The sequence below is a fragment of the Lissotriton vulgaris genome, chromosome 7, assembly GCF_964263255.1.
Source record: "Lissotriton vulgaris chromosome 7, aLisVul1.2, whole genome shotgun sequence".
NCBI lineage: Eukaryota > Metazoa > Chordata > Amphibia > Caudata > Salamandridae > Lissotriton > Lissotriton vulgaris.
The window spans coordinates 1,754,770,354-1,754,786,813 of record NC_141695.1 but is presented as its reverse complement, the minus strand read 5'-3'; the positions used below and the strand labels follow the sequence as shown (position 1 = coordinate 1,754,786,813).

Genomic DNA, 16,460 nt, shown 5'->3' with positions numbered 1-16,460 from the left:
GGTGCCATCTTGGTGTCACTGTAGTAGGCTCACCAGGCAGTTTCAAAGTTCACTAGTCTGGACCATTCTGGGGGCAATATGAGGCGCCCCTTCTGTCACCCCAGGCTCTCTGGGTCTTACGGCTCGCAGATCTGTGCTCGTGTCTACAGCCAGGCCTCAGAATTGATGATTATAGGGATAGGTGGCAGATGGAGCTCTGCAGCCCACGTCCTCTCACATCGGCTTCAGGCACGCCCCCACACCCCTCCTGAAACTGTATATATCATCGCATCGAGAACAAAGAGACTTGTCATCAGTGAAAATTATAACAGTTCCTATACCCGATGGTATAGTGTGGGACAAGGTTGATTATGATATATTTTGTCCGACGGAACTTTAAAGATAGCGCATTTATTTAAAATATCCTTAAATTATATCATAACATCCAGTACATTTTCCGATGATTGGGATGATGAAACTGTAAATAATATGCTGTCTGATTTTGAAAAATATGCTGCCTTTTCTAATAGTGAAATGTTGGAAGACACATCAGATTTTGAAACTATGTATTGCTATCAACATTATGGTCATCATTTTTTGCACAAATCTGCTTATCGAGAAATGTTTTCACATATCACCAATGGGAACATTGCCCTACACCGCCAAAGAGCAGTTCAAAGATATTTTCACAGAACTTTCCATATTTTTCAGGGTTTAACACATCAGACCCAGCCTCAAATTATTATAAGGTTGCACCAACACCAGCACAGAAAAATATGTTGACAAACACCAAACAAATTTATTCTTCCTTCTTTATTTCCCAGTTGTCTGAACACAGTTTCGACTTATGGAAAGACACTATAGACTTAAAATCTGTCTGGGGTACTAGAGACTGGCAGGTCCAGGGAACTGAAGGCTATTTAGAGCATGCTTCATTCCTCAGCAAATCATGTTTTTGAATGAAACTGTGCAACAAAGTACCTGTCTTGGAATAGCCAAGAACAAAGACTTGAATACACCTCGGATGCCCACACCATTCCACATTGAGGGTAATATAATATCACACCAAGAGGCCGTAGAGAGATTACGAGAAATAGATTGTATAAACTTAGAGAAAGCTCTGGCAGTGGTTGACAATGGTTTAACTACACTAACATCCAAGATATATTATTGGGCAACATTGTATCTTCTGCTATTGATGTACTAGAGCAGGATTTGTCCATATTACAACACGGACAATCACAATTGCATTCTATTATGTTGGTAAACTGGATGCCGCAATCTTTGTGAGCAGGCTATGTGCCTTGACGTTTCATCAACAGCACGTCTCTGTTTTCTACATACAATCTAACAGAAAAACAGATAGAAATTTCACAAAGGGGATCAAAATATACAATGGTGCATATTGAAAAACTGGACAGATTAGCCTTTACAGTGACAAAGTCACAGTCCACAGAAGGGTTAATCCATGGCCACATAACTCTACCGGTCACTACTTTTCAATTTCAATATTGCCTATAACATAAGCAGGCAGGCAGATATGAAGAAAGGGGTAGGGAATTCATCAAAGTATCTTGGGAATTACCATACAAATTTCGATGCCGGAGTGGGGATAGAGAAGTGTTTTTGAGCTCTACAAACTGTGAGAACACTAAGTGGATCACTCATAGGTCAAGATATAATGCTTCACTAGCGAACTTATCCTGTCACTTGGGGGGTGCCCCAGCTGCTGTGATCACTCCAGTGTTCAGGCTACTTTTGAATAGGAGTTACTTGATGCTGAACAATCGAGGTTGCTGTGGGATGCTTCCGGGCATCACATATCTGGTAACTGTGAGCTCCAGAGTTACTTGTTGTATGCAAGTATTGTTTCCACCAACACATACAGTCAGGGAGGCACCTATGCAGCCTTTGCTAAATGTTTCATTAATACGGTTTGATGCTTTGAGCAGAATGAAAGTCACGCTTTTCCAGAAGTCCGTGCTCTTAACCTCCACTCGAGAGAATTTTGATCTCCGGATCGCAAGGTCTTCTGCAGAGATACAGGTGCTTATACGTACGAACTGCCACTTCCCTGTCGCAGAAATGGTAAATCATATCTTTTACATGTCTGATACGACAGGCATCGTCCACATATTTAAGACCATGGGTTCTGGACTATTAAGCACCTTTCAGATGGTCCTCTGGGTTATACCAAACTATTTATACTCCGTATTTGGAAGCATTTTTGGAGGACTGCCGCTGATCCTGTTTCTAATAGCAGTTATACTGATTTTTATTTCACTACTACGCGATGGACAACCCAGTCAGCAAGGAGCTGGAAACAGTACTCCTGGAGCGAAAATACTGTGATTTTGTGGTACAACATCTAGGCACACCTCGCCTAAGAGAACTAAGTGTGCCTTGGTTTCTGTCATTTGGTCACGGTCCGTCCGAACTCCTCCAGAATCGAGTGATGCTCAAAGGGGTCCACCTCCTGACTTCCCCACACTCTGAAGCGTTTAACACGCAGAGCATAGAGGTAGTCAAGTGAGGGAAGGAAGGGAAGGGGCTGCAGTGGAAGGGATACCTGAAACGAGAAATGACAATATTAGACACACCCTATAACCTAACTACTCTTGAATGGTCTCGCTAGAAACAACACACACCTTTCTGGTTCAGCTTAGAAGGTGGACCCTTCACGAAATCAATATAACAGTGTCTGGTTCAAAGCGTGAAGCGACATCCTATGAGACAAACACATGAGGTTATAGGTGACTTCGGAACTCAGTAGCACAACAATCACACCGCCAGGTCTCATACGTACCGAAAAACTCACAGCCCCCATTCATATCTAGAACAGAAATAATCCCAGCTCAATACAGCTTGAGCAAGGAGATGCATTGCCTGGAATAAAGATGCAGAAAGCAAAACGGACTCCTTCTAGCCAGAAAGGAACACCTTTGGTGAAAACAAAGTTAAGGATAGCTCCTTGAATAGTCTTGACAACCAGATTTCCAAATGAAGGCAGCGAATACAATGTTAAGGAATGCAAAGAAACAAGTCACATGAGGTGTTCCCAACAGGTTAAATCCTTACCGGACCTTGGCACTCCCCTGGACACAACCGGCAACAAAACACTGTCAGAGTCCTGCAATCCAGCCCCACAGGGCTCGAGAAATGACTTGGTTGTCCTCGCCGCAGCCGCAAGTGAGGAAAATGGAAGGGGCCCTGCTCAGCCGAGCAGGGAGGAAGACTCGGACACAGGAGAGAAACGAGTCAGGCAGACTCTGTACGTTTCCGCTTCCTGCTACAGCCTTTGTCAGAAGAAACGAACAAACCAGCACTCCGGTTCAGCCGAGCAAGAATGCCGAGGAAGCCAAAAGCCTCTGGCTCCAGGGAAGAGAAGACACTCCGCCTCCCACCGCAGCCGCAGATGGAAGCACGGTCCTTCGGAATACTGTTCAGCTGAACAGCAACAGGAACTCGAAGCCTCAGGTTCCTATGGATACTAAGAACAGAGGTTCCCAGCCAGGAAACCCACTAGAATCTTGAAAGGGAACAGACGCAGAAGCGAGCGTCTCAATTCCTAACACCAGCAAGGATACAAGAATCACGTACAACGCACTCCCGCGTCATGTGCCATAAATACGTTGAGCGGCAGAAGGCTTTCTGGGACTTGTAGTTCTTGGGTCCTCGTAGGCGCAGGCCAGTTCCTGGCAGTATGCCCTCCTCCCAAGCGCCTCCTAGCTCCTGGACACCTTGCATAGAACATCCGCACCGCACAGGGGCATGGACTCTTGAACATGGCTCCCATGAATCGTCCTCCGCCTGATACCCCTTCCACGACACCAGGTACCACAGTTTACCCTGTCGGTATCGTGAATCCAGAATGCGTCGAATCTCATATTCCAGCTGCCCATCCCGCATGACAGGCGGCGTAGCCACTCGGCGAGCGAGTCCAGCCGGCTTCAGGAGACTGCTATGGAAGACCGGATGTATCCTCAAGGAAGCAGGCAGCTTCAGTTTAAACGCCACCGGATTGATCTTGCGAATGATGGGAAAAGGCCCTATGTACCGCGGATGGAATATACTGCGATACCGGAACCGAAGATTCCTGGTAGAGAGCCATACCTGTCTCCAACCTGATAAGCTGGACCCACCCATCGGTGAGTGTCTGCCAATTTCTTATAGTTCGCCTTAGCCCGGTCCAAATGTCCTTTGATCTTCTGATGGATAGCCAGGAGAGCCTTCATCCTCGCCACCACAGTGGAATGGTTCTGAACGTCACTTGGAACAACTAACGGTAAGGTGTTGGCGTGGAAGCCGGTGTTGGCCCTGAACGGTGTGTCTCCCGTGGAACTGTGCCATGCGTTGTTATAGGACAGTTCTGCCAGCCACAGTAAAGAAACCCATGAATCCGCAGCATCAGCAGCGTAACACCTTAAATATTTCTTGAGTGATTGATTCAGCCGTTCCGTCTGCCCGTCTGACTGAGGATGAAAACTGGTTGACAAGGCGGCTTCGGTATGCCATGCCTTGCACCACATGCGCCAGAAACGAGCAACGAACTGAGGTCCGCGGTCAGATAAAATAACCCTAGGAATCCCATGTAAATGGACCACTTGAGTCAAGAGCAGCTGCGCGGTCTGCTGGCCGCCGGTAGATTCTTGCACAGGGTGAAATGACCCATCTTCGTTAAACTGTCCACCACAACTAAGATCCAAGGCCAGGCCTAGGACAAAGTCAACACTGATAGTCTGCCAAGGCTGAGAGGGGGTAGGCAGAGGCATCAGTAGTCCTTTGCTTTTTCCCTGTTCACCCTTCGCTCGAGCACAGGTTTCACATTGGTCCACCCAATTCTTCACATCCTTCACCATCCCATCCCACCAGAAAGTCGTTGTGTAAGTTGTAATGTTTTCTGATGACCCGGCTGGCCTGCAGTGACCGCATCATGGCACCAATTGAAGGCCTTCAAGCGGAGGGGGTGAGAAGGCAAAAACAGCTGGTTTCCACGCATGGGAACGCCATGCTTCAGGGTTAGTTGAGCCTCTTGATCGGCCCACATCTGCCATTGGGATGGAGACCTTTCGTGGATGATCTGTTCTATGAAATGATCCACCGTTACCGAACATATAACCCTGTCTGATGGGATAATGGCCCTCTTCTTATCAGATGGAGAGCTCACAGCGTTGCCTTGCCTGGACAAAGAATCGGCTTTTTTATTCTCCACCCCTGGTCTAAATGTGATCACGAAGTCATACCCTGAAAAGAAGAGCATCCATCGCATTTGTCGTTGTGACAAATGCTGTGCGGTTTTCATAAATTGCATGTTTCTGTGGTCCGTGAAAACTGTAACCGGATGCTGGCCTCCCCATAAATAATGCCTCCACTCCTGGAAAGCCCTTTTTACAGCCAGCAGTTCCTTCTCGGCTATAGTATAGTTCATTTCAGCTGCATTTCGATTTTTGGATAGGAAAGCTACCGGATGCAGCTGCCCGGTGCCTTTGTCCCTCTGAGACAACACAGCACCTATGGCCACATCCAATGCATCCGCCTCTACCACGAAAGGCACATCAGATTGGGGATGTCTCAAAACAGGTGCTGTACAAAATGACTCCTTTAACTGAACAAAAGCCTCCATGGCCTCAGGAGCCCAGCAAAAAGAAACACCCTTCCTCAACAGACGTGTCACTGGGGAAGCCAACTGAGAGAAATGCGATATAAACTTTCTATAGTAATTAGAAAATCCCAGAAAGCATTGCACATCTCGTACACTCCTGGGCACCGGCCAATCCTGGACTGCCCTCAACTTTCTCTCAGCCATCCTGAAACCGTTCGGACTGAGGATCACTCCCAAAAACTCTACCTCAGAGACGCTAAACTCACATTTGCTGAGTTTGCAAAATAAGTCATGTTCCTGTAGCCTTATGAGAATGAGAATGATGTGGCCAACCTGTTGTGCTGGAGTGATTGAATATACCAGAATATCATCAATGTACATTACCACAAACTGATCTATGTAATCCTTCATCACGTCATTCAGAAAGTATTGGAATGCCGCCAGGGCGTTACACAACCCGAACAGCATCACCAGATACTCAAAGAGGTCAAAACGTGTCTTAAACGCCGTCTTCCACTCATCGTCAGCCCTTATTCTTACCAGATGATACGCCCCTCGTAAGTCCAACTGTGTATATATAGTGGCTTCTCTCACCTGGTCCAACAGGAATGGAATGAGCGGAAGAGGGTACCTGTTTCTTACTGTGTTTTTATTCAACTGGTGGTAGTCTATGCAAGCCCTCAATTCGCCATTGGCCTTCGCCGTAAAAAAAAAGGGGAGGCCGCTGGAGAGCAGGAAGGACGAATGAACCCTAAAGGAACAGAATTGGTTGAGGTATTCCTTGAGGTGCTTGGTTTCAGGCTCAGAGAGAGCATATACTCGACAGGAAGGAGTAACCGCCCCATCTATCAGATCTATCCGGCAATCGTATTCACGATGGGGGGGGGGGGGGTAGTCTCTCTGCTTTTACCTTACTAAACACATCCGTGTATTGCACATACTCCAAAGGCAACTCTACTTCCTTTTCCATCGCCATGGCTATCTGAAAAGCCTGAGCTAGCGACAAAGTATGGGATACCTTCCATTGCATACACCTGGTCAAGCATTCTTCCTCGCGGAAACTAATGGATTTCTCCTTCCAATCAAGAGTGGGGTTGTGGAGCCTTAACCACGGCATGCCTAGGATAACCTCGTATTGAGGAGCCTCAATTATATTCAAAATGATGTCTTCCACGTGGTCACTTGGTTCTCCCTCGAGAAGCAATTCTAACGGTTCGGTGTGTTCAGTGATGGGACCAGATTTTAAGGGTGTCCCATCTACTGCTAATACCATCTCGGGCTTTGTGTTAGGCACTTGTACTAGCCCCAACCATTGTACCAACCCATAGTCGATAAAGTTGCCCGTGGCCCCTGAATCAATCATGGTTCTCACTGGGTATCTGTGTGGCCCATTCCTGAGGATCATAGCTAGGACTATGTGTGGTTCTATGTGCTGGACCCCTAGAACCGCTAAAGAAGGTATCAGCATCCCAGCCCCACTATCTTCCTTCCCCCCAATAGGGATGGGATTAGGACATTATACTGCGAGAGTGGCTACTTGTTTCCCAGTATAGGCTGCATACCTCTTCTTAGGTTTTATAGTGCAATCCTTTACATAGTGTCCCTTTTTTCCACAATACATGCAAAGTCCCAGGACTCGCCTACTCTTCGATAAAGGCTGTCTGATGGCCCCTATATCCATGGGTTCTGCACTAGCCTCTTTGGATAAAGAATGTGACACTTGTTCCCCACTGCCACTAGCCCTATCCATTCTTTTACGATCCCCTCCCCTTTCTGCCATTCTGTGGTCCAATCACAACGTAAGGTTGATCAGGTCCGTACAAGTAACGGGCTGAGGATCGATTTGAGCCAGTACATCTTTGATGCTGTCGTTCAAACCTTGATAAAACAAGGCCATTCTTTTTTCCTCAGGCCATGAGGTTTTCATGATCAACCTGTTGAACGTGGTCATGTAAGAAATCAAATCATTCCTCCCCTCGCGTAAAGTCAGGAGATCTCTATCTGCACTAAGAGTAGTTGCCCTGCGATCGAATACTCTTTCAAACTCTCTACGAAACCCCACCCTGTCAGTCATAAGTAGATCGTTATTTCTCACTAGAGGCCCGGCCCAATTGGCCGCGTCTCGCGTTAGATATGATATATATCAAAAGCCACTCTTGAAAGGTTAGTCGGGAATGAGGCAGGCCTACATGAAAAATGTAAAGTGATTTGCGTAAGGAACACCTGTATTTTATGTGGATTGCCTGAATACCTTTCGGGACTCGCCAAAGGTATGGGAGGGGGAACATGAACCTGAATCTGATCCCCCGCTGTAGCCTCAAACGGGTTCCTGATCTGTCTATCCAGTCTCTCCTTCAATGCTGCTGTCTCAGCACGAGATGTAACCAGCTCTTGCTGTACTACCACTAATGCCTGCAGTACGTCGTCTAGCGTAGCCATCTTTTAGCCACACTCTACCCCGGAGGAGTATATTTTGGTGGGTACGTGATTCTGTCACGGTCCGTCCGAACTCCTCCAGATTCGAGTGATGCTCAAAGGAGTCCACCTCCTGACTTCCCCACACTCTGAAGCGTTTAACACGCAGAGCATAGAGGTAGTCAAGTGAGGGAAGGAAGGGCAGGGGCTGCAGTGGAAGGGATACCTGAAACGAGAAATGACAATATTAGACACACCCTATAACCTAACTACTCTTGAATGGTCTCGCTAGAAACAACACACACCTTTCTGGTTCAGCTTAGAAGGTGGACCCATCACGAAATCAATATAACGGTGTCTGATTCAAAGCGTGAAGCGACATCCTATGAGACAAACACATGAGGTTATAGGTGACTTCGGAACTCAGTAGCACAACAATCACACCGCCAGGTCTCATACGTACCGAAAAACTCACAGCCCCCATTCATATCTAGTACAGAAATAATCCCAGCTCAATACAGCTTGAGCAAGGAGATGCAATGCCTGGAAGAAAGATGCAGAAAGCAAAACGCGCTCCTTCTAGCCAGAAAAGAAAACCTTTGGTGAAAACAAAGTTAAGGATAGCATCTTGAATAGTCTTGACAACCAGATTTCCAAATGAAGACAGAGAACACAATGTTAAGGAATGAAAGAACCATGGGCCCGATGTAGGTGGCCGTTTCAGGCCATTTACCGACCGGTAACGGCCGATTTCGGCCGTTACCGACCGGTAAATGGCCAATCGGTATGTAGGGGCCTAAATCCAAGGCCACATGTAGGTAAATCTACATTTACAGAATCGGTAATATTACCGAATCGGTAAAATACCGAATTGGTAATTTTACCGATTCTGTAAATTCCATATGTAGGTGGGACTCTTCTGAGTCCCAAAGGCCTTAACGAATCGGTATTTTACCATGAAATCCAACTTCATGGTAAAATACCGATTCCGGTGTACATGCGCATGTGTGCATGCACACCTATGCCATGTGGCAGGCAGACCTGCCCCTAGGGCTTGTATGCCTGCCACATGGCACCCAATCCTGTTTAGGGGGTGCCAGGGGGTGTCAAAGTGACACCCCCTGCACCCTTGTGAAATTTGGTATTTACCGATTCGGTAAATACCGAATCGGTACAGCCTATTGATTCCGATGGGCTTTGAAGGGAACATCTGGGGCCCGATGTAGTTAAAATTGATTTACCGATTTCCAATTACCGAATTTTACCGATTCGGTAATTGAAAATCGGTAAATCAATGTGGTGGACATGTAGGTATTTTCAGATGTGTAAATACCAAATCTGTCACATTCGGTATTTACCGATTCTGTAAATACAGAATCGGTATTTACCATTGATTCCTATGGGCTTCAAAGCCCATAGGAATCAATGGGAAATACCGATTCTGTATTTACAGAATCGGTAAATACCGAATTTTGCAAGGGTGCAGGGGGTGTCACTTTGACACCCTCTGGCCCCCCACAAATAGGCATGTGCGCCATGTGGCACACAGACATGCCCTAAGGGCATGTCTGTCTGTCACATGGCTAGGTGTGCATGCACACATGTGCATGCACACCTGAAATCGGTATTTCACCACACAATAGGATTGTGTGGTAAAATACCGATTTTGTAGGGCCTTTGGGACTCAGAAGAGTTCCACCTACATCTGAGATTTACCGAATCGGTAAAAATACCGATTCGGTATTTTACAGAATCGGTAACTTTACCGAATCGGTAAAGTTACTGATTCTGTAAAATTATGCCCCTACATGCCAAATCATGTATACCGGTCGGTAACGGCCGAAAATACCGATTTTCGGCCGTTACCGACCGACCTACATCTGGCCCCTGGATTCCCTACATACCCACCCCTCACATTTACCGATTCTTAATTACCGAATCGGTAAAATTCGGTAATTTTCGGTAATTAAGAATCGGTAAATGTTACTTACCTACATCTGGCCCCAAGTCACATGAGGTGTTCCCAACAGGTTAAATCCTGACCGGGCCTTGGCACTCCCCTGGACACAACCGGCAATAAAAGACTGTCAGAGTCCTGCAATCCAGCCCCACTGGGCTCGAGAAATGACTTGGTTGTCCTCGCCGCAGCCGCAAGCGAGGAAAATGGAAGGGGCCCTGCTCTGCCGAGCAGTGAGGAAGACTCGGACACAGGAGAGAAACGAGTCAGGCAGACTCTGTACGTTTCCGCTTCCTGCTACAGCCTTTGTCAGAAGAAACGAACAAACCAGCACTCCGGCTCAGCCGAGCAAGAATGCCGAGGAAGCCAAAAGCCTCTGGCTCCGGGGAATAGAAGACACTCCGCCTCCCACCGCAGCCGCAGATGGAAGCACGGTCCTTCGGAATACTGTTCAGCCGAACAGCAACAGGAACCCGAAGCCTCAGGTTCCTATGGATACTAAGAACAGAGGTTCCCAGCCAGGAAACCCACTAGAATCTTGAAAGGGAACAGACGCAGAAGCAAGCGTCTCAATTCCTAACACCAGCAAGGATACAAGAATCACGTACAACGCACTTCCGCGTCACGTGCCATAAATACGTTGAGCGGCAGAAGGCTTTCTGGGACTTGTAGTTCTTGGGTCCTCGTAGGCGCACAGTCACTTCCTGACACATTTAGACCAGTCTGGATGGACTGCATCTTACCTGTCCTCCGATGCCTGTATTCGCATTACAAATGATAGACAAGAGAAATGGGGAGTTGGCCTAGTGATTATTATCAAAGATACCTTAACCATTAGAGGTTCACCCGCGGGAAGCAGCATAGACTGCGAACTGCTCTCCTTCAGAATCACTTTCAGTGACAACTATATGTTCAAAGGAACACTACTGTACAGACCCCTGGGTGCAAACAAAAGCTACTTCAAAGAAACGATTAGCCCTATTATAGAATCAAGTATTGATTTAGAGGATTATTTTATATCAGGTGATTTTAATTAACATCTAGAATATCTAAAAGGCCATCACACAACATCTATTATAGAGCCGACGGCCAGTGCATTCCAAGGAACAAATAGTCAAGCATCCTACTCATGATGCTGGTCACACTCTCAACAGTATTTTCACTTCTAATCCGCATCTGAAAGTTCAAGCGATTTTGCCAATCTCATGGTCAGATTACAAAGCTATTCTGTTCGTAGTAACCAACACCCATTATATCCCTCGCACCCATGATTCCCACAAGACAATTAAAGAGCGCAACTGGAGAAATATCAATCCCTAGGGGTTGCAAACTGCGTTAGCATCCTCAAAACTTGATCCAAAGTCCGAGGCAAATTTGGCAATAGTAAGTGGATTATGTCCGCAGTAAATATGTTAGCCCTGGAAAAAAGCTTCACCAGCAAGCGTTCAAAGAAATCCGAAGTTTGGTTCTGTGACTCACTGCGCACTCAGAAACAACTTTGTAGAAAATTGGAGAGGCGCTGGAGAAGGAAATATGCAGAAGGCAAAAATTTACTTATATGCACAATGACTCATTGTCTATAGAAAATGTTATCATGGATAAGAAAAGCAGCTATTTCTCAGAGAAGATTCGGCAGGCAGGGAACTCTAGTACAATTATTTTTACAAGTCAACCCTGAAGGAGCTAGTTAAACTACATGAACCACAAAAAGTAAACAGCAGTGTGGAATTCTGCAATCAACTGGCAAGGTTTTTTAAGGACAAAGTGCAAACATTTTTGAATCTCTCTCAGACAGAAGGCACAGGCTGCATAGGAGACACCCCTACCATAACATTCACAGGTTTTGACAATGTCCTGGACTCCTTTGTTCCACCAAGCATTGAACAGATCTCTCAATTAGTAAGCTCTACAAATTTCAGAACCCCCTATAGACCCTTGCCCACCAAAAATATTTCATATGGTACCTGACTATATCTGCAAGCAACTTAGTTTACTTTTTAATAAAATTATTAGCTCAGCGTCTTTCCTGGCGCATGGAAAATGGTTTCAATTCTTCCTTTACTAAAAAAACTTAATCTAGATATCAGTGACACTAGTAACTATAGACCTATCGCTAGGATTCCTTTCCTAGTTAAGGTACTAGAAAAAAATCCTTAATTCTCAACTCTCTTTATTTGTCTCTTCGGCCGACCTGCTGGACTCCTCACAATATGGTTTCCGACAGGGACACAGTACTGAGATTGCCTTAGTAAAGGCAACAGAAGAGCTCCCGGCAATACTGGAGACTGGTGCCAAGGCCACCTTGATCCTTTTGGAACTATTGGCCGCTTTTGACACCGTAAAACACGGCATCCTAATCAGAAGGCTCCAAGAGGCAGAAGTCAAGAATACTGCTCTTAACTTGATCAAATCGTATCTGAAAAACAGGGGCCAATATGTTCAGATCGGCGACTCCTGTTCAGAGCGGTTTAAGCTTCCATGTGGGGTGCCGCAGGGCTCTTCATTGAGCCCTACATTGTTCAATCTGTATGTAGCCCCCCTAGCGGACATCATCAGGCAGTTTGGCTTTTCATTGGTTTCCTACTCGGATGATACTCAAATAGTAGCATCTATTTCAAACAATTCTGAGGAAACCGCTGAATGCTTTAGCCAATGTATGTTCCACGTAGACCAATGGATGTCTGCAAACTCCTGAAAGCTCAACGGAAGCAAAACTGAGGCTGTCCTGTTACGATCTGATACCTCTTTTTGGGCACAAAACTTGTGGCCTTCTGATATGAAAACTCTTCCAGCCCCTGTCGGTAAGGTGAGGAATCTGGGCTTTATTTTTGCTGACAGACTGACCTTTCAACATCAGATTAATAAGGTATCCTCTATGGTCTTTTTAACATTAAGGTCAATCAGGAAAGTGCGCACCTTCATTCCCCGTGAAACTGTATAAACACTAGTTATGGTTCTAGCTATGTCTAGACTTGACTATGGAAACACCTTATGTGTTGGCCTCCACAAACCGGCATAAGCTCAAACTCCAGTGGGCACAGAACGCAGCCACCAGACTGCTGCTGGATATTCCTAAATTCCAGTCTATTTCCCAAGGCCTAATAAAACTTCACTGGCTCCCTATACAAAAGAGGACAGAATTTAAATCTGTGTCTAGCTTACAAAGCTTTGCATGGAACTGGACCTGCATTCCTGTAACAACTTTTCACGTGGTATTGTCCACCCACAAACATACGCTCATCTCAGTGCAAGCTCCTCTAGACACCCACATACAAGAAAGCGTGCTGGGAGCAAGAAGCTTTGTTCTGGGCACAGTGAAACTTTGGAATGCGCTTCAGATAGAGATCAAAAATAGCCCAATGTTACTCTCTTTTAGAAGCTCATTAAAAACCTGGCTATTTTCATATTAATTCCCACCTTCATTCTCAGATCTGGCAGACTCCTCCGCACAGCGCCTAGGCGCCTTAGGGCATTTGTGTGCTATATACATTTCACAATCAAGACAATCAAATCAAAATCAAATTTTGCAGAGAGGAATGCGTGTTGGATCTCTGTCTGACACTCCCATCATATGTGCAACCGGACGTTGATTCTTTACTTGACCTGATAACGGCCCATGTTCTGCAGTGTCCCCAGTGTATTTCAAAGTTGATGGCGGCATTCCTAGAGCCACCACAGATAGTCACGGCTCCTGTTGGTATGGACATCGGCTCCTCATCTGACACCCATGCCTTGAATGGCGCACAGATGCCCCAACATCGGTAGTGGCAAGTACAAAAGATCATCTGTGCTCAATTGACATAATCTGTGAGGTGTTACAGGGACAGTTGTCTGCGGAAGCAGGAAACGAGAATGTTGCGTCTACCAGCTGGGACACATAAACATTTGACTCATTTTGGCTTGTGATGTGCTGGGAGAAATTCAACCTTTTTAATACAAATTAAAATTGGAACTCCAAAACGAAATTGACATTCTTTTCGGGCAGGCATTGGTTTCAAACGCTTGTAGTAGTTCAAACTATGCTTAAAGACACATTAGAGCTATGGCTTGAGTGACAATTTCCTTTTCACTTTTTTAGATTTTTTTGAATTTTTAAACATTGTTTTAGCAAATCAAAAAACTGATGATTTGTAACTATTTGCATAGCAGTATCTAGTCAGCCTAGTAGCAGGTTGAGAAGTTAACTATGTCGCCAATTCGGAAGGAGAGTGGGTGTTATATTCCATATAGGTACCATAATATAGGCCAAGGTAAATTTGTTACCCTTCACCTATATTTTTCCCTACATTACACTTATAACGGTTTACAGGGACTGACCTTTTACCTAGATACAACAATAAATTCAGAACAAGGGTTTTCCCTAGTTTAAAATCTCATACATTATGCATGAGGATTCTTGGAAGCACAGCAGGGCTACCATCTCCTGTGCAATATCTATGTATAAAGTTCATGCCCATTGTCATCCTTAGACCAACACAGTAATACAGTGAGGTGGGACCCCTGGGAAGACCTGTGGGTACATATACACCACATCCTGCTAAGATAGAGAGAAGGAGACCAGAACTTCCCAGCCGACACACAGACCAGAGACGCTGAGGTTCCTGCATGCAGACACTCCATCTCGCAGTGGTCTAAAACCTAGTGTGACGGGGAGACATGTTTCCCGACTTTAGCAAACAGATGAGGCCGAAATAGGCCAGAAATGGTCTAGGGGTGCCTGTGTTCCCATTCAGATGGGTCCTGATTTGCCAGTATGGACTTAGCTGTTCTTATTGGAGCAGAATCAAGGCATATTTACACGTGGTTTGTTTCTGATTGGAGTGACGAAGTGAGTGAAAAATGATAGACTGGAATTCATCTCCCAAGCGGCTGAAAGTGTCTGAGACTGTTTGCATATGTTCCACCCGTCACCTTTGATTTGTCCTTTGTATTAAGTTGTAGAATATTTTCAGTTGTCATATGAATGCAGTAATATACTGAATGGAGTCAGTGGAGTCAAATGGAGGTAAGGGAGGCGCTGCTTGGGACAAACAGGGATGAGCCATTATCTGCTGTCCACCTTGCATTCATAAGGAGAGCTGCAGGGCAGGCAGAAGTAGGATGTAACTTTTGGAATAGACATAAGAAGCACTGTGCACCCTCGAGTGAATAGGACATTTGGATTCAATTAAAATGAGAAGCAGGATTGGGAATACTAACTAAAATATCATGTAGACAGGTTTATTTTCATGCAGGTAGGATTCAGAGACTGGTAACAGTATGGACTGAGGCATGTAACTACTGCAGAGGATCAACTGTTAGCAGAATGATAGAGGACACAAAATAGTAATCTGATTTTAAGAAGCCTCAGCAAACAGGATAGAGCATCTGGAGCTGAAAGCCACCAGAAGAGCTGTAGATCAGTCTCAGGCCAACATGAATCAGAAGCAGCAGGTAAATGTTCAAAGGAGATGGGCAGCGGAGTAAATGTCATCAGCTGCGTGTTGTTTTTTGGCTTTTTTTGTAATGGTCTTGTGTTTTTTAATGTCATGTTATATTCTGTGGATGAAATTTTTTAGTAGTCCAGAATGCTATATATGGGGTCATAGTGAACCATGCGAATGTGAGTGAGACTGTGTTCCCACACCTGCTATTACTGGCTGCAGTGATAGTAGGACATTCTCCACCTGTAGGACGTGTTAAATGCCCCCTCTAAAGTCCCTGGAATCAAGAACCACATGTGGGAAGGGACTAGTTATTCTCAGACCCACATATTATTCACGGTTCTGGGGATGTTGATCAATGACTCTAGCAATTATGGGGTGGAAATACCAGCTTGCATTAGTCTCTGTGGCCCGCATACCCCCACCCCTTCATTCCAAGCATCTCATAATGCGGCCCCTTGCTTTAAAATAACTACATATCTTAGTATAGTCCTTTTTAATATACAATGCTCAAAGGAATTCACATTTGCAGTAGTGGCAAAATGTCTGTCTGATGAAAGAAAGAAAATGATGAGTTTCCTGGTCACACTTACAGCTGACGGTGAGAGAGTATGGGCTGCTGGTGGAATGACTGACAGCGTTGGACGCCCTGCAGGTGAAGCTGGTTCCGGTGTCATTCCTGGTGCAGGGTGAAAGAGTGAGAGTCTGGCTCTTCTTAGTGTTCCTAGTGATGTTAATTCTTCCTCCATATGCAATCAATTTGCCATCCTGATACCACTGATAGGAGACGTCTGTGCCCGATGCATTGCAGAACAGAACCAGTGATCCATTCTCTACCGGGTTCTGAGTCACTGCTTGAATAACAGGGATAGAAACTCTTTCTGTAGAGAAGAAAAAGATTATAGACATAAATTATTTTATTACAAACACTTCAAGGAGAAGGGAATTATATTTATTCATCAATTGATTGTCCATAATGTTGTTATTCCCTTCTCCCAATTGCAGTTGCAGTATAACTTGCTCAACACATTTCTTCATAAGTACCTCCTAACAACAACTGCTTTGCAGTCCTATTTAACAGCTA

General features: G+C 45.4%; 1 protein-coding gene across 1 annotated transcript in view; it reads right to left on the bottom strand.

Moving 5' to 3' along the window:
* The window catches only part of LOC147706586 (uncharacterized), a 487,499-nt gene that overhangs the window by 33,493 nt on the left and 437,546 nt on the right, over positions 1–16,460 (bottom strand). The window contains exon 13 of the mRNA XM_086929635.1: positions 15,970–16,257. Coding sequence (XP_086785761.1) covers positions 15,970–16,257 — 288 coding nt within the window. The remainder of the gene's footprint in view (positions 1–15,969; positions 16,258–16,460) is intronic.